This window comes from Anabrus simplex, chromosome 10 (genome assembly GCF_040414725.1).
Source record: "Anabrus simplex isolate iqAnaSimp1 chromosome 10, ASM4041472v1, whole genome shotgun sequence".
NCBI lineage: Eukaryota > Metazoa > Arthropoda > Insecta > Orthoptera > Tettigoniidae > Anabrus > Anabrus simplex.
Window position 1 is genome coordinate 127662710 of NC_090274.1, and position 27871 is coordinate 127690580.

The 27871-nt window shown below is 42.0% G+C and overlaps 1 protein-coding gene across 1 annotated transcript in view; it reads left to right on the forward strand.

Annotated features, from left to right (window-relative positions):
• Positions 1-25992, forward strand: part of LOC136881915 (putative phospholipase B-like 2) — a 166874-nt gene extending 140882 nt beyond the window's left edge. The window contains exons 5-8 of the mRNA XM_067154360.2: positions 945-1170; positions 15984-16306; positions 19235-19528; positions 25793-25992. Of these exons, the coding sequence (XP_067010461.2) occupies positions 945-1170; positions 15984-16306; positions 19235-19528; positions 25793-25928 (979 nt within the window). The 3' untranslated portion in view covers positions 25929-25992. The remainder of the gene's footprint in view (positions 1-944; positions 1171-15983; positions 16307-19234; positions 19529-25792) is intronic.
• The last annotated feature ends 1879 nt before the right edge of the window (positions 25993-27871 follow it).

Consider the following 27871-nt stretch of genomic DNA (forward strand, 5'->3'; position numbering starts at 1 on the left):
GACTGAATTTTTCGTATTTTGAGCTAAAAACTCGATTTTTGTTTTTATTCATACAAAAATAGTCCTCTTCACCATCTTTCAGAAAATGTTTTTATTTTAGTAATTCCTGCTTGTAGAAACCCGCAGGACACACCAGACCCACTTCTCCTGTAACGGCATAACGATAGTTTACTGTGTGATTTTCGCTGGATATTCAAGTATTTCGGGGCGTATTTGCTGTAGAAGTACACTTCGGCATGCTGACAGTCACTTGTTTACTACGTAATCAATAGGATTACGTTATGTTAGGAAATATTGTAACTTGAACTGACTGAGAGAATGTTGTACCTCTTCCAAATAGTACTCAATTTATATCTGCTACACATGTATACTTTGATAGTTTAAATATATTATGTATTTGTATTATTTACATTTAGAAATTCGTATTTGTGTTGATAGTAGTGCAAGCATGGCTCCCTTGTTTGTTTATATTTTACTAACATGCAGAAGTAACATGTGGTTTCAATTCAGCGAGTGAAATATCTAAACTAGTGATTTCTCATTGATGTATTTCATCTTAATTCCTTTGTAAATGTGTGGGGTATTGTAATAACACAGCACAGAACACCCGTGGAACGGCAATCAAGAGCCCTGGCATAAACAAAGCAAGCGCGGTCTGCTGCACCATGCGCTCGCTGCCTTACTACGCCAGTCATCTTCTATTCGGCTTATTGCTACCCAAGCTACCAGCCATCCATGTATAGAGATCAGAGCACAGCACTCAAGGCCTAGGACGTCTTTCATTTTCACGCACTTCGTGGCTCTTGTGTTTCTTTGGCCCATACGTTCATTTTTGGGAGTGTCGGATCCCTGTAATTTTCTCTCTCTTATATAGAGGATGGTTGATTCTTAAAACAATAATCAGCACCACCGAGACACGTTAACGTGTTTTGTTGTGTTGGCAGTTACCAGTCCATGTTACGAGTGCAGAAGAAGTACGTGTTCCGCTACCACGTTCTGGCCAACTCCAGCGAGCGGATACCGGGCTTCGCCATGACGTTCAGCTCCTATCCGGGGATCATCACGTCCGGGGACGACTTCTACCTCATATCGTCCGGGATCGCCACTCTGGAGACGACGATCGGCAACGCCAACGACTCCTTGTGGACACACGTGCAGCCCAAGGGACAGGTAAGGTCTATACCCCATGGCTTCACTGTCCAGAAATAATACGTCACCTGTATAGGTCACAAGTCAAGTTCTTGTTTGTTTTTAAACAATACGAAATCCCCGATTTACCAAATGTTGTCTGCGTTATGTAAACACCTTTTTAAATAATTGTGTTTGGATCGCGAATGAAAGCCACTTGTTCTATATTGAACAAAAACCTAAGTGGTGCGACTCACATGATAGTAAGATTCTAACAGATCTCTTTAAAAGGGCTCCTGTGTAAATTCACTACCACTGAGGAGGGGAGGGACACTTACAGCGGAAGTTTATTGATACAGTTGAACCTTTCTGGTTAGAGTTCTAAGCAGAAATATTATCACATAGCTGTTTTTCTCGGGACAACCATGGTATAGAGATGTTACTGTAAATACACAACAAAACGGTCAAGTGGACACGATTGGGATGCGAACATACGACCTGGCCGCGATAGCTCAATAGTAGTTCATCCGACGCGAGATTTGTATTATTGTTTCGTTATGCGCATTCATAGAGCGCGTTGGAACTTTCTCATTGGCTTGATGACCTTCACCCTGCTATTCTCCTCCATGAACACTCTGTGTTGCCTGTTCCGTTCTTCTGACCACTTGGTACCACTCCTGCTGAGGTGCTGAAGACTTCTCTTAATTCATTCACGTCTCCTCTTGTTTCCTCCAGCCAATTTATTGTCCTGCTTTTGGTAATAACCTTTTCGTGAGTCTAATATTATCCATCCTAAAAATGTGCCCAAAAATTTCCAATGTCTCTTCCATACTGCATTTGTCTGTCTGTGTAACTATAGACGTCTGCAGTTCGCCTTTTGATCCGAATTCCATTTTCTTCTATGGTACCGAAACTTTTTCTAAGATTGTTTTACGTTCTTTTTCGACAAAGGTCATTCCTAGTATTCTTATTCCATTCACTATCTCAATTTTATTTCCCTTGAGATACAATTCTGGGCAGTTACTATCACTCTCTTGTTGGCAAAATATGATGCATTAATTTTGGTTGAAGAAAAGGTCAAGCCTGTGTGTTTTCCCCATTTGGCAATATCTTCAAAAGAATTTGTTGTAATTTTTTGGGTTGTTAACAGGTTCCGACCTCTGCAAAAAATAGTCATGTCATCAGCGTTAATGCATGACGTTATGCCATTTATAGCTACTAAGTGTTAAACTCAGAACTGAGCCTTGTGGGACACCATTTTCTAAGCTGACTTCTTGGGATAGGACACCATTAGCTCGAAATTGAATGCGTCGCTCTTGAGGGAAGTTATAGATAAAACTTATAATATTTCCTTAATATTATGTTAGAGTAGAGTTTTAATAACGTGAGTTTCCCACACCATATCATACGCCTTATGATTATCTAGGCAGTCTGCAAGGAGATGTTGTCCGTAATGAAAGGCATCCAGGATTTCTGACTCTAATACTACTAAGGTGTCAGCTGTTGAGTGAAACTGTCGGAAGCCACACTGTTCTACAGTGAAGAAATAATGTTGTTCTAGAACCCACTTTAGTCTTTTATTTATTATTATTTTCCATTAGTTTGCACATAGTGCAGGTTAGAGCTATTGGTCAATAGCCATCTGGTAACATGTGGTCGCAGTCAGGCTTAGGTATTGGAATTACCATAGCTTTTCTCCAAGCGACTGGAAAGACTTTCTGTGACCAAATTAAATTAAATATTTCAGTTAGGAATGCTAGGCCTTCAGGAGGAAGTTCTTTCAAGAAGTCATACATAATATCGTCAGGACCTGGGATTGTATTTCGACAGCTACTAAGTTCAAGTAGTACTTCAGTAATACTGATATTATCGTAGTAGCATTGGTCAGCACTTAGATGGATGTGTGACTGTAAATTAGGACAATCTTGACGAGAGGATAAAAATTCCTTTTCATAGTTGGATTTTTTGCAAAGTTTTCTGCTAATGTATTAGCAATATCGTGCCGTGTAGTTGCGACTGATCCAGGCGTTTTATTGAGGGCTACTATACGTGAGGGGTTTTAAGCCCTCTTATTTTTCGTAGGTGCTCCCAAATTGTGTTTTGTGGGGTCTGATGAGAAAGAGATGACACGTACTGTACCAGTAAGTATAGCCCGACTTTTATCAATTATTTTAAACTGGCATGAATTATATCTCAGGGCAATACCAGGTAATTTATAGCTAGGGTTTGGTACAGGAGGAAGGGTCCTATCTACAAGAAAACCTTTAAATGTATTGGAAAATAGAGTTTATTAAGAAAAATGCATGCTTATCGTGCACATCACCTTACTGTAGATATTTCCTGTCTTAAGTATCGCCTATCGGATGAGCCGTGCTCCCAGGTCACCATGCTGAACTGGACTGGAACTCGTCCTGCAGGCTGCTCACGTTACGATGAGATGAGGCAGGAACACCCAGGTCGGCTCGACATGGGATTGAGCTCGAATGTTTGATGTCCTGGACGTTCTCCGACCATCTCCGACGATTTGGGGGGTATTCACTCGTCATTTAACTCACTCGAGGGTCCACAATTGCACAGTCCCCAGACATATTTAACAGCACTGTCTAATTTAATATTGTCGTGATGTGCGGTCGAATGCTCTAAATCACTTGTAGACAGGATTAAGAAGTCCATTAAAGATGCAGATGCGAATAGCATGGAGTTTGGAAAGAAATAAAGCACAGTTCATGAAAAGAAATATTGAAACTGAAATTGTTCACGCACTAGGCACAATTCGTGGTGGCTTTCCACTAAATAAGATCGCACTTGACATTTAAAGAAATGTATGACTGCTCTAGAGTGTATCAAAGACACTTCTGTCAGTCATGCACTAAATAAACACTTTGATGGAAAAAATAAGGTTGGAAATGATTAAGCACAGTTCGTGGTCATGCTCCACAGAAAGATAGGCGGACTTGACGTAAAGTAAAATATGCGACTGCTCAAGAGTTTATCAAAAGACACTGCTGTCAGTAACGCACAAATAATTAACACTTTGAAGAAGAAACAATACGCAGTTCAGAAGGTAGTTCTGTTTCAATCGAATAACATTTACTTCAATTCATAAATTAAAAAATATCAAAGTTGGCAAGTACCGTTGTACATTAACACAGTTTGAATTCAGAATGAATCACTTGTGTCTTAGCACACGAGTAAACCTTTTACATTAGGTAATCACTTCCATTAACATTAGTTGGAAAGTTTAAACACTTTCATAAACACTCTTATTTAATTATGAAATTATGCTGACTAAGATTTTAAAAGAAATCACAGTTCATAGTATATCGGAGTAGTGTCACACTGAAATTAATAATATTTATTCAGAGACTAAGTTCCACGGTGACAACGTGGTAATAAACTAAGTTCCACATTCACGAAAGTAGGTCACGTCGAGAAGTTTCTACATGCGTACAGATCCTAAGTTTGACTTGACTATTAGCACCTAAGTCCAATACACGACTTGTCACAATCAGAGTTCTAACACGCGCACAGATTCAAAGTTCAACTCTACTAATATGATCCAAGTCCACTAGAAAGACTTTGTATAAGTTGAACTACAACACGCGCACAAATTCAAAGTTCAACTCGACTGATAGACTCAATATCCATTATAAAAACTTTGTTACATATTGGAGTTTTAACACGCGCACAAATTCAAAGTTCCACTCGACTGTCAGAGTTTAAGTCCAATACGACGACTTTGAACAATTCGAAGATAGACTCGGTCAACACTTCGACGAATAGTAATGCTGCAGCGTGCAGAGTCAGGCTGGCCTCCCAGCTGTGACTGTCTGATTTGAGTCAAGTGAGCCGATCTTATATTCAGGTCGGACTCCTACATCATCAGATAGAGTGATATCTTTGAAGTTGGTTATCTCGTGAATCCTTCGACTGATTTACTTGAGATTCGCAATTGGAGACGTTTATGTGATCCTCTTGAAAATGACGTATCTCTCGAGTCGCTGCATTTATTATTATAGAAGTTTTAAACAAATTCACATCGAATGTTCGCGAAGGGGTGACGTTCATATCCGGAACATACCAGGTCAGGCAGTCTACACATGGCGGGTGGCCTAAAACCAAGTTCGCAGTGAATGTCTTGCGTGAAGATGAAAAACAATTAATCGTCAAAATTACGGGATGTACCGCTCGTAACCGGTACAGTACATCAGCCAAGATGCTCGTTTACTCTCTTTTATGACTTTTCGGGCTGCAGCGCGACTTTTTAGGAACAGTAATTTGTTTTGTGAAGTGGAATGGCGTTTATACTTGTAGAATGCTTGCTTTTTCTTTTTAATTCCATCTTTACAGGAATCATTCCACCAAGGAACTGACTTTCTGTAAGTTGTATTTGGTCCTTGGAATATAATTTTCTGCGGCTTTAAGTATGATATTGGTGAATTCTATTACGATATAGTCAATGTTGTAATTTTTGAAATGGGTAGGTGGTGGTAATCTGTATAACTCTGCCTTAATATTTTCTTTGTATTCTGTCTAATTGGAATATTTAGTATTCCATATATTTGAGCGTACAGTTGGATGGGACTTGTTGTTTTAATTTATTATGGTAGAAACGTAATCACTTCCGAAAAGAGTTTTGCTAGCTGATGATGAACATATCGTTGCTGCATCTGGAGTGCTGAGACACAGATCTATAATACTAAAAGTTCCATGCTAGATATCGTAGTGAGTAGGACCATTCGATTCTATTAGGATCAAATTTTCAGAATCTAGCAACGATTCAATTACTCTTCCTCATGTGTTAGTGTAACGACAGTTCCAAAGGATGTTACGGGAGTTAAAATCTTGTAAGAGTAGGAATGGTTTAGGAAGTTGACTTATGAGATCTACTCATTCATTTAAATCCATATCCTGGCTGCTGCGAAAGTACACATTAGAGATGCGTAGGGAAATGTTAGAGGGACTGTAACTGCTACAGCTTCAAAATTGGTTTTCAGTGATATTTCTCTTTGAGGAACATTGTCACGTATGTAAGTAGCAACCCCTCCACTTGCATGAATGGGAATGTTGCGGTTTTTGTGATATGCTGTGAAATGTGTCATATTAGCCACGTAGTTATCTCGAAAATTAGTTTCTTGTCAGCAAATTATTTCGGGTTGGTGTTCATTAATAAGTTGTTGTAGATATTCGTATTGACGGTACACGTCGTTCCGTTAATATTCGACTGCAGTATTCAAGAATTGATGATGACTTTTAAGAGGACACGTGCTGCTACACAGGTCAGATATTAGTGCGTGCCCTTTTTAATGGTTTATGAACATGCGGCAGTTCGGAGTCTGACGTCATCATGCCGTCCATTTGGTAACAATCTATCCATATATTCGCTTTTTATTCTACAATTCTTGTTGTAAAGCTTGGTATTGTGTCGTAGAAGGCAATGGTATTTTGATCGCAGTTCTTATGTATAGAACAGTTCTGTTGTAAGGTCATAGGTTAGTCTTGAAGAAGCCAGGCAGAGAACTCTTCCAAGATGGCCTTCACTCTTTCTAGCGTAGCTAGGTTATCCTTCGATAGGTGTTCCCAGATGACTAAGACTTATCTCATGATGAGGTCTGCTTGTATGTAGACTTCTTTCTCTTAGCAGCATGTAAGTCATTAGGAATGCTCTCCCATCTGTTGAATATATTTGGAAGCTGGTTAAGGTTAGAGAATCAAAGAGTATCTAGCAGGAAATGGTATTCTTTCGTGATCAGAGGAAGTGTATACTCTCTGGCTTCGCAGGTGGTAATCAAACAATGACATTACTAAGGATGAAAATCATATGTCAGAATATTAACGAATGTGTTAGTCGCTTACTAACCTGTTAATATATTACCTTCGCCTGCAATTGTTGGAGTGATCATTTAATGATTTGTATTTATGATTACTGAAAGTTGGTTAAATTTAGAGTATTATAAATGTCTCCTGATTCACAGGCAGGTAATTCCGGAGAGAATAAAACAAGAATAAAGCAGATCGGTCCAGTAGAACAGATTGGACAAAGCTGTTTTAGTAAACTCTTTTAATATATAGATTTACTAGATTTGATCCTTATCAGTTATTGGGATTGTCTGATCTATTGCTTTCTCCGTTAATGACAGTGAGCCTGGTACTCTGGTTTTTAATTTTTTTGTCTTGATTGTAGGGGTATAGTTTTTGCAGGGTCTCGATAAGATCTTCAACATGGGAAGTATAAGATAATGCAATAGATAAAATGTTTGCTGCTGGTGTTCCTTTCGCATTTTCAAATAAACTTTTGAGTTGTATGAAATTAAGACTAAAACTTGAGGGATTAGCTTCTATTACTTCCTTAACAGGAAGAAGTTGTTCTTCAAGACTGGCGGGATTTAATATAATTAGTTTCTTCTTAGGCTGTTTAATGTCTTGGGTTTTATGTAATCCTAGAACAGCAAATTCATCACAGTTTTATCATCTCCCGAGATAGAAGAATTATCTAAGAACGAATTATCACCCTTGGAAGTGTTATTTGAAGGGTCACTTGAAAGCAAGCGTCGTGTTATTCCTTGAGATTTACTTATGAGTGATTCTTTATTTGCTTCATATATTGAGACAGTAGTGTTCAAGTTGAAGGACACGTCCGGTTCAGGGAGGGTTTTGTAGAGAAAGATGATATGTCATTAGAATGTTCAATAATTTGCTGAGGGTCAGCAGTTGGCTGACGATTCATAGTTGCATTTGCTGGGTTGGAGGTGTCCTCCTCGGAGGAAACTGAATGTTGATTAGGTGGCTGGTTCTTTTCTTCTAGAGTCTCAGGTAGTGAGGGATATACTTGGGCCAGGTGGCCTTCTTCTTTGCAAATAAAACAGGTGGGAACGTCTGAGGAAGTGTAGATTCAATAATTGGTTCCTTGAAAACATATTTGGAGTGCATTCAGTACTTTATTGAAATCATCAGTTTTAACATGTAGTTGTCGGCGGAAGCTAAGAATGCGTGTGAATCCAGGAATAGATGACATTGGTTTGATACCCAGTTGTTGTAAGTGTTCTTCAGTGAATGTGTTGCGTAAAATAGGACATACATAGGATAATATCACTCTCCTGTTTGCGACAATGAACGGTCTGAGAGTGAGATCATTGTTATTGATTCTGGTTAAGGGGTGATTGAGTGACAATTCCTGAACAATGTTTTTGTTCGATATGAATATGCAGATTCTTGAGTTTGAAATACGAGATGTTTAACGTATGTTAGCTGGATCTGTTATATTTCCGACAGCAAGGACGTAGTCTCTTATTGGAATTCCGTCGTGAGCATTAATAATAACAGCCTGTTCTTCTTTTTTTAAAGTGTTAACTGCATTACAGAAGCATAACTTATCTGAGACTGGCTAGGTACGTTATGGATAGACCTGCCGGTAAGGTTATGTACGGAGTGATCTCTTTGGTAAGAAGCCATTTCTCTGAGGGTGGAAGGCTTCGAAGGCTCCCTGAATTACGATGTTCAACTGTTAGTTATTAATGTCCTAACGGTTTTCTACACGGGGAACAGAAAATAATAAAGTTCACTGTAAGTAAATAAAATTATATCGAGTCCAGTCCTCGAAGTTTACACTGAGTCGTAATACTCACATTTAGTACAGTATTTATGTTGAAAAGAGACTTGAAGTGCGTTTATTTAGATAAAAACTAGCACGCGTCTATATTCATTCACTGCCACCTCGATTCTCAATAACTGTTTTGTAATGTTTCAATTTATCATCACGTGACATTACTCGTTCATGGTAATGATCCTATGTTAGTCTAAATGCCCTCTGAAATTTGAGGCCCTTTCAAACTCATCCCGAAGGAAGAATTATTTCTCCAAGGTATTTATAAAAAGATACCTGTGAAATTATTATTATTATTATTATTATTATTATTATTATTATTATTATTATTATTCCATTCTTCTTTAGGATGAGGCAAGCTAGGGACCTACATTTCAGTCCGCCTTGCACTATGCTTTATTCTTCCCTCCTCAGACCACCCTGGACCGCGTTTCCTTTTGATACTTCCTTGAAATCCTTCCAATAATAATAATAATAATAATAATAATAATAATAATAATAATAATAAATTGTCCATTTCCTTCTTACCACATAGGTATATTTTGTAATGTTATAAATAAACGATAACCGTCCGACTCTCTGGCTGAGTGGTCAGCGTTGTTGAGGTTTTCTGTCCAGAGGGTTCCGGCTTGGATTCCCGGCCGGGTCGGGGATTTTAATAGCGTGTGATTAATTATTCTGACTCAGGGACTGGGTGTTTGTGTTGCCCCAACTCAGACAAAACACCACACTACCAACCACCACAGAAACACTCAATAGTGATTACATCCCTCCGTATAGGCTAGGGTTGACGTCGTAAAACAGGGAACCGAAGAAGAAGAATAAGAAGAAATAAATGTACAATGAAGTTAATATGTGACGACAGCTCCGAATACTTTAGGTGATTCTTGCTGTAAGCGGAAGTACAGGGTCAGGCAATGAAGACAGAACCCCAGTTGAGGCGAGGCTGAGACCAGCTACAGCGACTGCCCATGTCACTAATGGATCTTCTTATGAAACTACCCATTACACTTCTTAGTTCACTTACAGGATTCTTGGGGAGTGGTATCCTTCAGTTCGTCTAAATAGTTTATATTTTAATACCCCCAGAGATAGTAATCAAGGGATTGTAGGTATCATATGTTGTTGCTGATAACTATCACAAGCACTTTTCCGTCACGAGCGCTGCTGAAGATACGCCAGCGGCGGCTCGTGACCAAATTTTCAGGGGGTTCACAACAGCATTTTTGTTCACGTCTGAAATATACCGAAGTAGAATGCAAATAAGTACAAAATCACTTAAATTATTTCACTGAAAGTTCCTTGTACGGTTGCTTCTCTACTCATAATATGGTAGAGCCCTTAAAACTGAGGATGCATTTTCCCGAGACTAATCTGTGAGTGTACAAGAAAAGTAAAATCGCGACTGCGTGGCTGGGTCGCTCAGTCTTTGGCTTTCTGATCCCGTGATTAGGAAAACCTGTTCAGAATTAGCTACTAGCGAAATCTTCCGGCGATGTAATGCAATAGTAACTACTGGGTGCTGTGGCCAGGACCCTTGTGGTCAACTGTAATACTATCTCTGGTTTGAGGGTGGTTGTAGACGGCAAGGCACATTCCTCACTGTGCTCCTCGCTTGTGGATATATCTATGCATAAATCATGACGTCATCTCTTTGCGCATGGGTATAGTCCTAAGGTTCATAGCAAAATCTCCAGTGTGCTCCCTGGCTTTCAGTCGAATCGAACAGCTGTCAGTGTAGCGGAGCTTCGATATAAGTCGAATGCTTTCGATCGATTGACGAAATCAGGTCGAAAAAAGGAAACACTTTTGAATTACCGGCATCCATGAATGCGTGATTATGCGTTACAACTGGGTGTTCAAATGCTCATGTGCTCCTGAGAGCCCACCGCCACTGTACGCCAGTAAATTCAGCCATAAAGGGTCGCAAAATCTTGCTCACATACCGAACACTCTTAATTGTTCCCCAAACAAAGGGCCTACTATTCTCCCACCAGAAAGTCCGCACCACACCCGCAATTTCTCGTTATAGAAAGGTTACTCATGGAGCAGATTAGCTTCCTCGGCACTCAATATCGGCTGTTTTCAGAATCCACGTACCCACGTAAGTGAATGAGATTGAAATGAATTTCTTTATTCGAAATCTATTCACTAAATCTAATTCTACACAGAGGATCACCCGGAACCACAGTACATTTACAGATTTATAGCCCTTTGTACGGACCATAAGACATTCCTCTTTACTGAGAACGATAGCTAAGAGATCCCTTACAATAATTTTGTAAGCATTGTTCAATATATTCAAGATTTTCTTCTGTTAGTGGCTTCACATAATTAATATTTCCCGTTTCGCGAAATGAAATAATTAATCTATGAACCGTTCCACCACTCGGAACACGAACACCTCGGAATTTCTCTTGAAATAATGAGCGTGAGCAGATTCTGTGCGCACATGTGAAGCGTGAATACTCACTCGAGAGTAACTAGGCCTATTATTATTATTATTATTATTATTATTATTATTATTATTATTATTATTATTATTATTATTATTATTATTATTATTATTATTATTATTGTCCGACTCGTTGGCTGAATGTTCAGCGTACTGGCCTTCGGTTCAGAGGGTCCCGGGTTCGATTCCCGGCCGGGTCGGGGATTTTAACCTTGATTTGTTAATTCCAATGGCCCGGGGGCTGGGTGTTTGTGCAGTCTCCAACATCCCTGCAACTCACACACCACACATAGTAGCCTACTATCCTCCACCACAATAACACGCAGTTACATATACATGGCAGATGCCGCCCACCCTCATCGGAGGGTCTGCCTTACAAGGGCTGCACTCGGCTAGAAATAGCCACACGAAATTAATTAAATAATTATTATTATTATTATTATTATTATTATTATTATTATTATTATTATTATTATTATTATTATTATTATTATTATTATTATTATTGTAGCTCATGTAAGAAGGGAAGGATGGTATAGTGAAATGTGTAAGAGTAAGGAATTAGAAATGATTAGAACCCTAAAGGCATTCAAGAAAGAGGGTGAGCCTGAGGTACCTGTACAGTATTGTAAACTAAGAAAGGAATACAAAGTGTTATTAGTAGAACAGGTGGGTATGCCAACAGGAGCGGACGAAATTAATCAACACAGATTGTAAAAATAATCATAGTGATAACATATGGAATAGACTTAACAAAATAAGTAGAGGAGATAGAGGTTATGCTAATGTTAAAATTGCTTACGAAGTTTGGGATGATTATCTTCATGAGGTCATGATACTTGGATAAATACTAGAACGTGTTTGGATATCTCAAGGGTTCTGGAGATACCTATCCCCTGCTTACATGAAGAAATGGTAAGTAAGACCAAATGTGGGAAAGCAGGGATCTAAGTGGTATAACAACGGGTTTCGGAAAGAAGCATTCAAAAGTGAACAAATATCAGTAAAATTGTTCAGTACGATATTTGATTCTGCGGAATTTCCAATTTACAAAAAGCTGGGGAGAGGAGTAATCCAAGTAACTAAAGAGGTATAACACCATTGTACTCTGTAACTGATCTAAGCACCTCAGCTCCACGCTTGGGAGACGAATGCTATTTGCTGGGGGCACTTGAATATAAATATAAAATATATGCGGCTTGCCCACAAATTGCCACGCAAATAGAATACCAATTATCATATTTCATGGTTTCCCATTTCTCTATGTTTTGATTGGGCGCCAGCTTTACAGTTTTTAAAAGAGACTGTATCGCAAAATTTATATTGAATGTCATAGAGACTCACACACATATATCACAGAGGTGGATATTAAAATAATTAATCATTAAGTATCGCTTTGAGCAAGAAAATTAAGGCCATATAAAGTCAAATGAATTTATTAAAAATGAAATGATTCGGAAAGGTTCCTTTAAGCTTGAAGAGAATTTAGAATTGAATGTTACTGTACTTTACTTATGCCCTTGCTGGCAGGATGTAGTGTTTACAGTGCACTATGTCTTCTGGTATGGGCTAGAATAAATTTGTTACTTTCATTGACCTCTTTCAGTCTCATCCATGGCTTTGACAGTATGAAAGTGACCGAGGTATGGGCGATGCTAGTAATACCATTCCTTATGCAGCCAGTCCCAGTTACGAATGGTGTGAAAATATTAGTTTTATCAGAAATCTCGAACCAACTAATCTGTTCTCCTGATACAATATAGATTTGTACCCAGTACAGTAGACTTGAACTAACGTAGTTCTTCGTCCACGAATAATTTGGAATATCTGACAAGCCGTGTACCATTCCGTCTAACTCTGATCCGACAGGATCACAGCATCTACGTACTGTATTATCGAAACGAAAACTCGAAGTACCAACAACTATAAATTAAGGGCCCTGGATTACTCCGTTCAGGATTATATACACGAGACTTCCTCTCCATTGGTAACTGCTCCATACCAAGTCTCTTTTTACAACGTAGCATCAGATTCGTTGATCCTATATCATCTCTTTCCCTCTCTATTTCTTCAGGAGTAACCAGCGGGCGTGTCGACGATTTTGTCTGGGGCTCGCTCGACCCTTGTACGCGGGTCGCTGTATAATTATGTGCTCATGAGTTAAAACCAGTGACTCATCTCAAATTCCCAGCTTCAAGAATAATGAAATGACACAAACACTGTCTCAACATATTGACCGAAATACCATACAGAATAAATTCCTATCCTTTCATAATTTAAATAATAAATTATGTACTAATATATCTAGTATGATTTCAATATCATTCTAATTTACAATTGACTGCGGTTTAATTAACAGGTCTCAATGAATAAATGCCGATAACGGATAATTTGATATCGAGTGATATCACGTAATTGGACTATAGGATTGCAATTAACATGGCTGAAAAAGCCTTGAAGGTTTCAACTTCCTAAGTAAATCATATACAGGAATAGACTGATGAAATCTCCAGAGAATGGAAAATTCTCCCACCTATATCGGAGTGGTTTTAGGAAAGGTAGTAGAACAGTTGATAACATTATGGTTAAAAAACAATTATAGACAAATGCTGTAGATTATAACTGTCCTCGCTAATCGGAGTACAGAATGAGGAGACCGCGAAAGGTTTGGGGAACCCCGAAAACCATCGGGTTTGGAGTTGCTAAAGGAATTTCCGATAGTGAAGCTCCTTTTAGTCTGCTCCTACGATACGCCGGAAATTGGATACCACACAGAGAAAAAAAGATTGTTCATGTCTTGCAGGGAGATGCAAAAATATATTCCTTCTTTTATTTTAGTAGAATGTCCTCTTGTTCTTGTCATTTCACATTACGACATAAGCACCAACATTTGAGATATACCTTTCGTAGCTTATCTCCTGTCACGCGCGCACTCCTTTCCCCAATGTTGGCTTCCAACGTGTCCAAATCACGCGGTTTTTTTAAGCTATTCCTAGAGGAAATTCCAGTAGGGTAAAATGGAGACTTTTTGATGGCCACTTAACGCCCAGGAAAAGTATTGTCGGATTTTGTGCACTAGAGACCCAGAAATGACAGCTGCGGTGGTTGAGAAACGCTGCAATCTAGAATATGGCTTCATCTAACCGAGAATGTTATTCAAGATATCAGGTTCCTCTTTGATCTATCGTAACAAGAATTCAGCTAACTATTCTGACGTCACAGTCGTGCAACGTCCATGCTTGGAAAGCGTGTAATTTTCATGGCCACCAATATACCTCTTTCATCATCCGATGGACCGAAAAATATTCCCACTGGTATTTCCTCAGGGAGTTTGCTTGCTTCAGCTTTAGTCTCTTCTGTGAAGTGGTGATGGTGATTGATGTTTTAAGAGGAAGTAAAACTGGGTAACGATACTCTCTGAAAAACTTAAGTGTGAACAAAATTCAAAATAAAGATTTGAAATGTATTGAAAGGAGGAATTTAAAAAAGAATGTTAAAACAAACAGTACACTAAATCTTGAAGTTTAGAACCCGTTAATTAAACCGCTCTCAGACATAAAGCGCATGACGAGATCAGTGGTCTTCTCGTTGTCGGCTAGGATGAGTTCGAATGTCTCCTGCAGGCGGAGGCTTCGTCTTAGGCCAGAGACACCGGCGCACTCTGCGAAGGTGTGGGCCAGGGTCACACTAGAGGGGCTTAGAGTGCGTAGATGTTCCATAACCTGTCCTCAGCCTACATAACACTACGGCCTATCTCCGTGTAGGCCGGAAAGAGGACCGCCACACGGCTCTCAGCTTGTTGGGAGTTCGGACAGCTAGCAACTCCGATTTGTGGGACGCCAAGATGCTTCGACCTAGCTGAGAACGTATCTTAGCAGGTAAGTTCACAGGTGTAGGTGGAAAACGTGCCGCTTCATCCGCAAGTTCATTTCCCGCAATCCCAACGTGGGCCTAGTGTTTCTGGCTAGAAGGTCACGAATCTGCTGCACTAGTGGGTGCAGGTAACTTACCGAGTGGGAACACACTAGAAAGTGCTCTCTTTCGTCACGCAGTGCAAACTGCAGGCTTTCTAAGATGGCCAAAACCTCCGCAGTATACACGTTATAGACACTGCAAAGCGACATCTTTGTAGGGTACTAATCTTATCGGAAACGAAAAAGGAACCCACATCTTCTCCGATCTTAGAACGATCTGAGGAGACATGACCAACGGCCGAATACCGCTGAACGAAGTCCTGAAAATACTTCCGATGAACAGAGGCATCTGTGTTCACCTTCGATCCACGGCGTAGATCATCAGGCCACGGAAGTACATAACCAGGCCTCCTCTGAAGTCACATTCTATTACCCATCGTGTTCTCTTTCTGTGAAAACTGTCGTCGAACCTGTCCGCATGAAATTCTCTTGACGTTTTGATTGTTCTGTCCCGTGTGTTAGTCTTTCCGCACCATTACTGGGAACGCTAAGCCGCCTTCCTAGCTGTAATCTGAGCGGTTCATATGTCAGTCAGGCCTACGACAGGAAGGAAACTTGTGAGAACTATGCAACTGCCTGTTAGGATACATTTATTACTGAAGGATCTTTTTTAACATGGATATATTTCTGGATCATCACATATATATGTGTTTGATAGGACAACATGCATGTTTGAGTATTGATCTTAGATATTCCTGCATTCATCAAATAATGTCTAGGCTTTGTTTGTTTCTCCTCACTTAAATACAGAGTTATTTTCACTCGATACCATACATAGAACCTTCTCTAGGCTCAGTGAAGTGATGTGTTGCCCCGGTGGCAGGTGATGGAGACTGTCCGCTCGATGGTGGCCAACCGCCTGGGGCGGAGCGGTAGGAGCTGGACCAAGCTGTTCACACTGTACAACAGTGGCACATACAACAACCAGTGGATGGTGGTTGACTACAAGTGCTTCAAGAAGGGCAACTCTACCATCCAGAACAACCTGCTGTGGGTTCTGGAGCAGATCCCGGGGATGGTCCAGGCTCGCGACATGACACACGTCTTGAGGGAACAGTCCTACTGGCCGAGTTACAACGTGCCTGCCTTCCCGCAGATCTTCAACATGAGCGGTAACGTGCCGCTGGTGAAACGCTACGGGGACTGGTGAGTGTAAAGTACTGTGTTAGTTAGTCCATGTTTACCTCTCACCTTTGTCGTTACAGGTTTATGGGGTAACCCCAAAGTCTTGATTTGAATAAGATGCCACAAGGTTCGAGATATCTCCTCTATTGATACTGTTGTTCACTCATGATTGTAACTTCAGAAATCTCATCTTCAAGAGCACCACCATAACACCCAATACATTTCCTCTGTTCTTACTTTATGCTTACAGGTTCCCGATTAACGTAAAACCTCTGAGCTATGATCTTAAAGAGGAACTCTACAAGATCTTAGATATCACCTATATTGTTAGAGGTTCCCGTATGACGTACCCTCCAAGCTACACTGGCGGAAAACATATCCAAACACCAAGAAGGGGTTGTGCTAGATTAACGAACGTTGGTAGCCGTGTTTATACATCTGAAAGATGACGATGATTCAAATTTCCCGCAAATGCCATTAGCGTGGCGCTAGTAGCCGCCCCATGACGTTGCACATCCGGTTTGCTTTAAATACGGGCTGTAGTGTGCAAGAGCGTTAGTTACCTGTGAGATTGGACGGAATGACTGTGGGTGGGTCAATAATACCTTTACGACGACGAAGAGGCCAGTATCGTAGGGCTACGTGAAGGTGGATTTTCCTTCCGCGCTATTGCGGAACGACTTGACAGGATTGTCTCCACTGTACATGCGTGTTGGCAGCAGTGGTCAGGAGAAGGTACGCTTGGAAGATGACCGGGCTCCGGAAGTTCCTGTGGCACCATCGAGAGGGAGGACCGCCATGGCTGTGGCGCAGCGGAGTGCGTCTGCAACAGCAATTCGAGCAGCAGTTGGCACGACAGTGACGCCACGAACTGTTCGAAATCGGTTACTTGAAGAACATTACTTGAAGTACATCTCCGAGCCAGACGCCCTGTGGCGTGCATTCCAATTACCCCAAACCACCGACGTCTGCGACTTCAGTGGTATCAAGTGAGAACCCATTAGAAGATGGAGTGGAGATCCGTTGCGTTTTCCTATGAAAGCAGGTTCTGCCATCGTACCAATGATGGCCGTGTGTTGGTTAGAAGGAGGCCAAGTGAGTGCCTGCATTCCACCTGTCTGCGGCTTCGACACACTGGACCTACACCGGGAGTTCTAGTCTGGGGAGAAATTTCCTATGACAGAAGGAGCACTCTCGTGGTTATCCCACACACCCTGACCGCAGATGTGTTCGTCCGTCTGCTGATTCTCCGGTTGTTCTGCCATTCATGAATAGCATACCCGGGGGTTATTTCCAACATGCCGGTGTTGCTACACAACGTGCTCTACAGAGTGTCGACATGTTGGCTTGGCCTGCTCGATCTCCCAATCTGTCCCCAGTCGAGCACGTATGAGACATCATTGGAAGACAACTCCAGGGCCATCCACAACCGGCATTAACCGTCCCTGTATTGATCGATCAAGTGCAACAGGCATGGAACTCAATCCGGCACCTGTAACGACACAATGCATGGCTGTATTCAATAGTCACCGGTTATTAATGGACCAGCATGGTACATTTGCGATGGATTTTCTCTCGCATATATTAACCTGTAGTCTTGTACCTTTAATCAATTAAATATGTTACCTCGACAAATACACTGATCAGCCAGAACATTATGACCACCTACCTACTATCTATATAAACCCCTCCAGGCGGTGGTAGCGTCATCTGACGAGGTATGACTGATAGACACATTCACGATGCATGTAGTATCAGTGTGTAGAACGGCGAAGGCGCACCATCTATCTGAGTTTGACCGACGGCAGATTGTGTTGGACCGGAGGCTCGGCACGAGCATTTCGAAAATGCACGACTTGTCGGGTGTTCGAGGAGTGCTGTGGTGAATGTCTTCAATAAGTGGCGAAACTAAGGTGAAACCACGTCCAAACATCTAGGGGTTAGGCGGCTACCCCTCATTACAGTTGTCGGACGTATGCTGGGCAGAGTACAAGTGTGTCTGAACACACAGTGCACCGAATACTCTTAAGGATGAACCTCAGCAGCCGATGATCCATGCATGTGACAATGTTAACACCACGACATCGGTAACTACGTGGGGAATGGGCACGTGACCATCGTCACTGGACGTTGGCGCAGTGGCAGAGCGTTGCATGGTCTAATCAATCCCGATACCTTCTTCATCATGCCGATGGCAGGGTGCAAATCCGTCGTCTTCCAGGGGAACAGCTCCTTACTGCGGGACGGAGGAAAGCTGGCGGCGGCTAAACTATGCTCTGGGAAACATTCACTTCGGCATCCATGGGTCCAGTAGAGCTCGTGCAAGGCACCATGACGGCCGAGAAATATCGTACAACGGTAGCAGACCACGTACACCCCTTCATGACGATCTATTTCCCAACGGCAGTGTTGTTTTTCAACACGATAATGCGCCATATCACAAGACCAGGAGTGTGATGGAGTGGTTCGAGGAACACAGTGGCGAATTGCAATTGATGTGCTGGCCCACCAACTCACCAGATCTTTACCCAATCGAACACATCTGAGATGTGATTGAACGTGGCATCAGAGCTCATCGACCCCGTCCCCGGAATTTATACGGGAATTATGCGACTTGTGTATGCAGATGTGGTGCCAACTCCCTGCAGCGACCTACCAAGGCCTCATTGTTTCCCTGCGCAGACGCGTTGGTGCTGTTATGCGTGCTAAAGGTGGTCATGCGTGCTATTAGGTAGGTGGTCATAATGTTATATTGCCAAAATTTCCCTATTCTACATTCCTTATTTCATGGTGTTTGGATATATTTTTTCCGCCAGTGTTGAAGAGGGTCACTACAAGATATGAGATATTTTGTATATTGTTACAGGTTCACTTATGATCGTAACCCCACAGGTCTGTTCTTCAAAAGAACGAACACGAGATCTACATGGGTATGATCTGTTGTTACAGGTTCACTTACGAACGTAACCCCAGAGCCCTCATCTTCAAGAGGGACCATGACAAGGTCCGAGACACCACCTCCATGTTGGCCCTCATGGAGTACAACGACTACAAGAACGACCCGTTTTCTCGCTGTAACTGCACTCCACCGTACAGCGCGGAGAACGCGATTGCTGCCAGGTGTGATCTGAACCCCGCTAATGGAACCTACCCGTTCAAGGCACTGGGGCACAGGTCTCATGGCTCAATCGACACCAAGATAACAACAGCCGACCTATTCATGAAACTGAAGTTCATTTCAAGGTAAGACGACATAGTTCTGTACCATCACTTCCTCTAGTCATTGTTAATTGCAGGGCGTTCGGTTTACCGGTAACATTTTATCGAAGAACTTTTTGTTTTTTCCTTCTAACGTCATTTAAGACAGGAGCCCTCAGCCACTAGTAGCTCCGACAAACGGCGCTTTGTGTCCGTCTTAAGGAATTTAAACTACGAAAATCGCTAGTCGGAAATTTAGAAACGTTATAACTACTCAAGTATGAGTTAGTTTACAAGTTGGCCGTGCGCGTAGAGGCGCGCGCCTGTGAGCTTGCATCCGGGAGATCGTGGCTTCGAGCCCCACTGTCGGCAGCCCTGAAGATGGTCTTCCGTGGTTTCCCATTTTCACACCAGGCAAATGCTGGGGCTGTACCTTAATTAAGGCCACGGCCGCTTCCTTCCAACTCCTAGGCCTTTCCTATCCCATCGTCGCCATAAGACCTATCTGTGTCGGTGCGACGTAAAGCAACTAGCAAAAAAAGTTTACAAGTTGCTTCACGTCGCACCGACACAGCTAGGTCTTATGCCGACGATGGGATAGGAAAGGGCTAGGAGTGGGAAGGAAGCGGCCGTGGCCTAATGTAGGTGCCTGGTGTGACATGGGAAACCATTTACAAGGCTGCCGACAGTGGGGTTCGAACCCACTTTCCCCCGAATGCAAACTCACAGCTGCACGGGTCTAACCACATGGCCAACTCGCCCGGTAACTACTAAAGTCAGAAATACAGAGAAGGAAGTGAGGGATCGAAGTCTTTCATTAGGAAACTGAAAAGACATGGACAATATTAGAAAATGTCTCGGAAATTTTCAGCAGTGTTGAAAACTTGGTGTCCATAAGGGGGAGATACAAAAATCAATACGACCAGAAGCAACAACAAATAAAGGCCAAATCAGGCTTAACGTGGTTCGGAACGTCAGAACAAACTTTTAACACAAGCGATGGGATCCACATCCCACTCTCCTCTCTGGCGACCCGTAAGCAGCTGATAAGGGGAAATGACAATGCAAAATTTGTCATTCGATTCTTTATAATCTCAAAAAGTACTCACAATGTCCGCGCATGCGAGGCGTACGTTTGTAATGGCCCTAGTTTTTCTCTTGAGAGCGAGTACATGTGAGTCTGTTTCCGCGAGTGCCGATCAGTCGCAAAAATTCCATGAGGGAGAAGCGATCTCTCTTGTCTTCGCAACTCTCTTACAAACCTAATCGTGGATTCGGAGTAAATTTAGACGAAGGAGAGGGTGGAAAGCTTCCCTTACGGGCCCTTTCAGTGCAGCGATGGCACTGTTGGTGTCTTCGAACCCTGGCATGTTCCACCCTCATAGACCGCCTTACTAGTTGGCGACAGGCCTGTGGGTGGGGCGGTAGAATTAACGGTACCCTTTGCCTGTCGTAAGAGGCGAATGAAAGGGACCCTAGGGGCTCTCAACTTACGAGCACGGAGTGGCGACTACGGGGCCCTTAGCTGAGTCCTGGCATTCTTTTACTTACTTGTGCCAGGCTCCTCACTTTCACCTATCCTATTCGACCTCCCTTGGTCAACTCTTGTTGTTTTGTGACCCAGACGGTATAAGAGCACTCGAGGACTAGGCACTTTTTTATTTTGACGCACTTCGTGGCCTTTGTCCTTCCTTGGCCCATCTTCCGAAGTGTGGGACCTCTCTCTGGTTAGTGTTAATAGAGGATGGTTGCCCAGTTGTACTTCCTCCTAAAACAATAATCCCCACCACCGCTTTACACCGAGCTTCAGTTGCCATTTGCCGTTTCTTGTTCATTTCATGGAATTGTTTTATGTAATTCTGATATGCGGACAGTTGCATACTATACGGTACTGACAGTCTGGAAAATGGTAGGCATCACTTTTTGTTGGAGCTGTACCGGCTCACCCGAGGACTTCAAAAGTTTTCATGCGTCAAATTTTGAACGTTCAACTGTACCTCTCCGTCTACAGTGGCCTGAAAAAGGAATGAGCACGGTCCTCGTATTTAATATTTTATGAGACTGAATTAGTATCACAATATAATTCATCTCCCATGTGTTTGCTGGGAGGAACGTCGCTCATTCTTCTTTTGAGCGACTGTTCATTTCGGACAGGAATCCAGCTACTGAAAGACAGCAAAGGTAGCTGAATATTATCACAATGGAAATAATTCTAATATCACAGCAACTGTTTTGCAAAGTTCATTTTTCTACAATATTGTGTTACTTTGCAGTCATGTCCGCATCATGAGGTGGCTGTGTTTTTGCCCATTGTATTTCCTTCCTTTTCATTTTCGAGAGTCATTATTACGCAATTCTACAAATGAAACAATAATATGCTCATTTAACACAGCTGTATGCATGACTCGCTGGGATTTTACTCACTACACAACTTACACAGTTGCAATGAATCCAGACGAAAGGACGTAGTGATGACTTGTACAAATAGGACGTTACCAGTGAGCATGAAGTTTGGGGAGCGTGGTGAAAATTCTATGTGTGAAAACTTTCAGTGATATATGTATAGTCTGTATATATATATTTACGGCGTGAGAAACCAGGACAAAGGTTTATCGGTTCCAGAAGTATTGCCGAATGAATGGAACTGAAAACTGAATTTAAACGGTAGTATGACCAACCAAATTTAATTTTCCAAGTCTTTCTTAATTTTCTAAAATATATTCCAGCTCTCGTGTTCTTTCCCTAATAAAATGAAGATTAAAGATATAAAGTTTGCACAATAAACCTGGTATTATCCATAACAATATGTATCATATTAGCTGACTCTGAGAATCAGTGGTAGTGTGTCTACGTCTGGATCCCAAGGTAGCGGGTTGAAACCCGGCAGAGATAGTCGAAAAAAGTCCATTCGATACTCCATGTCGTACGATGTCGGCAGATAAAAAATCTCTGGTGACACATTTGGTGTTCACCCGACAAAATTAATTAAATCTCAGCCGCAGTCGTCCAAGAGAGATTCAGTTTACTCGGTCTGCCATCTAGTGGGCCTAGAGTAAAACAGAACGTCGACATGGATGAGCAAGCAGGCAGATGTCGTCAAATTCAAATGTCTCCACACGGTAGCTGAGGCCATACAATTATCATCCTTATTATTGTTCTTATGATGATGATTATTATTATTATTGCGTCGCGATACAGTCCAATACAGTCCTGAATTCAGGATATCTGCTATACCTTGCTGAAATCCTAAAAGTTGGGCTTTAGTGGAATAACCTTTCCTAAACCCAAACTGCCTTCTGTCAAACCATTTATTAATTTCGCAAACATGTCTTAAATCAGAAAGAATGCTTTCTCAAAGCTTACGTGCAATGCATGTCAAACTGACTTGCCTGTAATTTTCAGCTTTATGTCTATCACCCTTCCCTTTATACACAGGGGCTATTATAGCAACTCTCCATTCATCTGGTATAGCTCCTCCGACCAAACAATTATCAAATAAGTATTTCAGATATGGTACTATATCCCAACCCGTTGTCTTTAGTACATCCCCCGAAAACTTATCAATTGCAGCTGCTTTTCTTGTTTTCAACTTTTGTATTTTACTGTAAATGTCATTGCTGTCAGAGGTAAATTTTAATACTTCTTTAATATTAGTCGCCTCCTCTATCTGGACATTATCCTTGTAACCGAAAATCTTTACATACTGCTGAGTGAATACTTCTGCCTCTTGAAGATCCTCGCATACACACTCCCCTTGTTCATTAATGATTTCTGGAATATCGTTCTTGGAACCTGTTTCTGCCTTAAAGTACCTATACATACCCTTGCATTTTTCACTAAAATTTGCATGACCGCCAATTATGCTGTCATGTTATCCATAGCTCCCTTCCTTGCTAGATTCAATTTCCTAGTGAGTTCCTTCAATTTCTCCTTACTTCCACAGCCATTTCTAATTCTTATTTCTTTCCAACCTCGGTCAATGCCTGTCTCATCAGCCATATGGTACTGCCTAATTGTCCTAATTTTAATATCTTCCTTTCACATTTATTTTAACCACCACAAAAACAGCTTTGTGGTCACTAATACATCTATTACTTCAGTTTCTCTATAGAACTCATCTGGTTTTACCAGCACCACATCCAGGATATTCTTCCCTCTAGTTGGTTCCATCACTTTCTGAATCAGATGCCCTTCCCATATTAATGTATTTGTCATTTGTTGACCATGCTTCCTGTCGTCGATTGGTGACGACGTCTTGGTCCTCCCAGCCGGATTTCAGTTTCAAACGCCCACCCGGGCGCCTACGGCAGCCGCGCCACGTGTCGTCGCGGCACTCGTGGAGCCCAGGGAACGCAAGCAACGACAGCCACCTGATCACGGGGGTGATCCAGTCTCTGCCCTCCGTACCCGCTGCCGACATCTGCATGCGACTACTCTTGTATTGTATTGTTCTTAGTGGCCTTTTCGGCATTGTTATTATTCTTTCCACATGTATTTCATCATTATGTTTAAGACCTCTCTCTCCCTCGGACACACACAGACTGTTCACCAGGCCGCGGACCCGCCGGCTTTTATACGGATGGAAACAGCACTGGCGGCTCTCACCAGCGGGTCCGCAGCCTCCCCTTCAAATAACTAACAGGGCCAACTCGGTGGATCGAGTAGCCGAGACCCTGTAACCAAGCCACCCCAAACCAAGTTCCCAAGCCTATCATGCCCAGCCCAGTCAAGTGCTCCAGCCCTCACTCCCGGTTAATCGCCTTGCCAACACCTTCCTCTAATCTAACATCCTAGTCTTCTTCCTACAATCACTGGAATAAAATCACAGACAGTTAAGCAATATCGGGCGTGGTCACCCTTTGGATGGGTGGGCCGCGTCCGAATGTCCGCTTCACTCTCCCAGTACAATTACTAGATGATTTACAAGCACAAACTGCGCATATGCGCCGGGCTATACTCTGGCCAATTAATGACCAAAATTCATCCCTGACCCAAACCTCCATCAATTTATTAAAGCAGGGGAAAATACCATTACGACAAGGCTCTCAAAACCAATAGGTTGACAGGCCACAATGCTCGCGGCTTGCGACTCGTGTCGATAAGCCGACGACTGAAATGGGTCTTGCTTGCTGCCTGGCGAGCAGTCTGTGTGTGTTTTTATGTTTTCTTATATATACATCAATGATATGCGTAAAGAAGTGGAATCAGAGATAAGGATTTTTGCAGATGATGTTATTCTGTACAGAGTAATAAATAAGTTACAAGATTGCGAGCAAGTGCAAAATGACCTCGATAATGTTGTGAGATGGACAGTAGGCAATGGTATGATGATAAACGGGGATAAAAGTCAGGTTGTGAGTTTCACAAATAGGAAAAATCCTCTCAGTTTTAATTACTGCGTTGATGGGGTGGAAGTTCCCTTTGGGGATATCATTAGAAATACCTACGTATTATTACAAGGAAAGATCTTCATTGGGGTAATCACATAAATGGGATGGTAAATAAAGGGTATAGACCTCTGCACATGGTTATGAGTGTGTTTAGGGGTTGTAGTAAGGATGTAGAGGAGAGGGCATATAAGTCTCTGGTAAGACCCAAAATAGAGTATGATTCCAAGTTTATGGGACCCTCACCAGGATTACTTGATTTAACAACCGGAAAACATCCAGAGAAATCATTTAAGAAAAGTCTAGGAAAACAATAGATAGGGAATCTGCCGCCTGGGAGACTGCGCTAAATGCAGATTAGTGTTGATTGATTGATTGATTGATTGATTGATTGATTGATTGATTGATTGATTGATTGATTGATTGATTGATTGATTGATTGATTGATTGATTGATTGATTGATTGATTGATTGATTGATTGCAGTAGGTTATATGTGCGAAAGAACGGGTCGCAAGACCATCCAGAATAAAGAAGGTTTTTGGGAAGGTACAAATTGTCAAGGTTGAACTTGTATAAAATTTGATTCTGATGCTCCGATGTGGGCGTAAACAGTGTAAATAAAATAATTAGAATGGCCACCAGGTGTGGTTAAACATAGCAAGAGATTACTGAGGGGAAAGAGAAACTGGTTGTTTATCTGCTACTTCAGTGTTGGTGGTGTTCGTTTCCTAGCAGAAGTTCTGGCATGTACCTGGAGTTTGTTCATCCATTGCAAAATGTGTTTGAAGTTCAATTTTCATGTATATGTCTTTGCCTTGCTGTATGAATAACAATAGTGTTCGAAGTTATGCCATGATTGCATTCATTTCTGACTACAAAGATAATGGGATCCTTCCGATTGTGTGTTTGTGTGTTGTCAGGTCGGGCCCCGTGTACAATGAGAACCTGCCGCCCTTCGTGTGGAGTGAGGCGGACTTCGGATCTACAACACCGCATATGGGACACCCGAACGTGTGGCAGTTCGAGCCCGTAACGCACCAGTGGCAGTGGAGATGAGCTCACACTTCTAGTACTTACTCTACGCTGTAATGTGTTTGCTTATGATATAAATTACTTCTCACTCGCATCACTAAAGTCTTCTTGCCCATCTCTTAGGTGTTACTGACCTGAAGGGCAGGTGAAAGCTCTCAACAGTAGTATAAATCACGGGTTCGGCCGCCTCCTCCTCCTCCTCCTCCTACCGGGGGCCTTCCCAGGGGCCCGCTCCTCCTCCCGCGGGAAATTTGAATTTGTAAACAAAGCCACGTGCTTTTTGACAGCTATCATCGGCAACAACGCATCGCTAACCTCACTGCTGCCATCTTGACGGGCCTAAACCTCAGTGCTACCAACTAAACCTTACTTGCGCGAGATTTGAATCCGTAAACAAAGCCACGTGCTTTTTTGGCAGCTGTCATCCACCATCTTGCATCGCAAACCTCAGTGCTGCACTCTTTAGCTACTTACCTTTGAAATGTGGTGGAGGGCAATTTGAAAAACTCTATTTGATAGCAGCCACCTTTATTCAACAGAGCACCGTGCTGCCCTCCTTAGCAACATACCTTTGAAATGTGGTGGTGGGTAATTTAAATTTCATGGGCTTTTTGACAGCTGTCATCCGCCATCTTGCATCGCAAACCTTAGTGCTGCACTCTTTACGACACTGCTGGTAATTTAAAAAATTGCGTCAGCTGTCATCCACCATCTTGTATCGCAAACCTCAGTGCTGCACTCTTTACGACACTGCTGGTAATTTAAAAAATTGCGTCAGCTGTCATCCACCATCTTGTATCGCAAACCTCAGTGCTGCACTCTTTAGCTACTTACCTTTGAAAAGTGGTGGCGGTAATTTCAACGTGCTTTACAAAACTACGTGCTTTTTTACAGCAGCCATATTTAATCAAGAGAGCATCGTGCTGCCCTCTTTAGCTCTCTTGTTTGGAATCAAACCTACGTGCTTTTTTGACAAGCAGCCATCCTTAATCAACAGAGCATCGTGCTGCCATCTTTAGCTACTTACCTTTGAGGCGGAAAATTTGAAAAATTCTATTTGACAAGCTGCCATCTTTAATCAACAGAGCACCGTGCTGCTATCTTTATCGTAGTAGTGGGTAATTTCTACGTAACAGCTGTCATCCGCCATCTTGCATCGCTAACCTTAGTGCTGCCCACTTTAGCCACTTACCTTTGAGGCGACAATTTAAAAAATTCCACGCACTCTTGTTTGGAAACAAACCTACGTGCTTTTTTGACAGCTGTCATCCGCCATCTTTAATCAACAGAGCACCGTGCTGCTATCTTGCGGGCAATTCCGTCAGCTGTCATCCGCCATCTTGCATTGCTTACCTCAGTGCTGCTATCTCTACCGTACTAAACCTTATCGTGGTGGTGGTGGTGGTGGTGGTGAGAAATTTAAAATCTACATGCTTTTTTTGGCAGCCGTCATCGGCCATCTTTAATCATGAGAGCACCGTGCTGCTATCTTGCGGGTAATTCCGTCCGCTGTCATCCGCCATCTTTATTCAACAAAGCATCATGCTGCTATCTTTAGCTACATACATTTAACATGTGGTGGCGGATAATTTGAAAAAACCTTCCGTTGGCTATCATCTGCCATCTTTAACCAAGAGAGCATCGTGCTGATATCTTTAGCTACATACATTTAACATGTGGTGGCGGCAATTTGAAAAAACCTTCCGTTGGCTATCATCCGCCATCTTTAACCAAGAGAGCATCGTGCTGATATCTTTAGCTACATACTGAACCCTTTAGGTCCATATTGAGGGATACCTACCTTCCTTACCTATCAGCAAAGTTCATGAGATCTGTCTCTTGGGTCGTTTCGGGTTCTTCGTCACTTGCTGAGGTAAAGGTAGGGTTCATTAATTCTAATCTATCTACTGGAATGAAAGGTCTGTTTAAAAGATTCTTATTTATTCAGGAAAATTCTGAAGCATGTC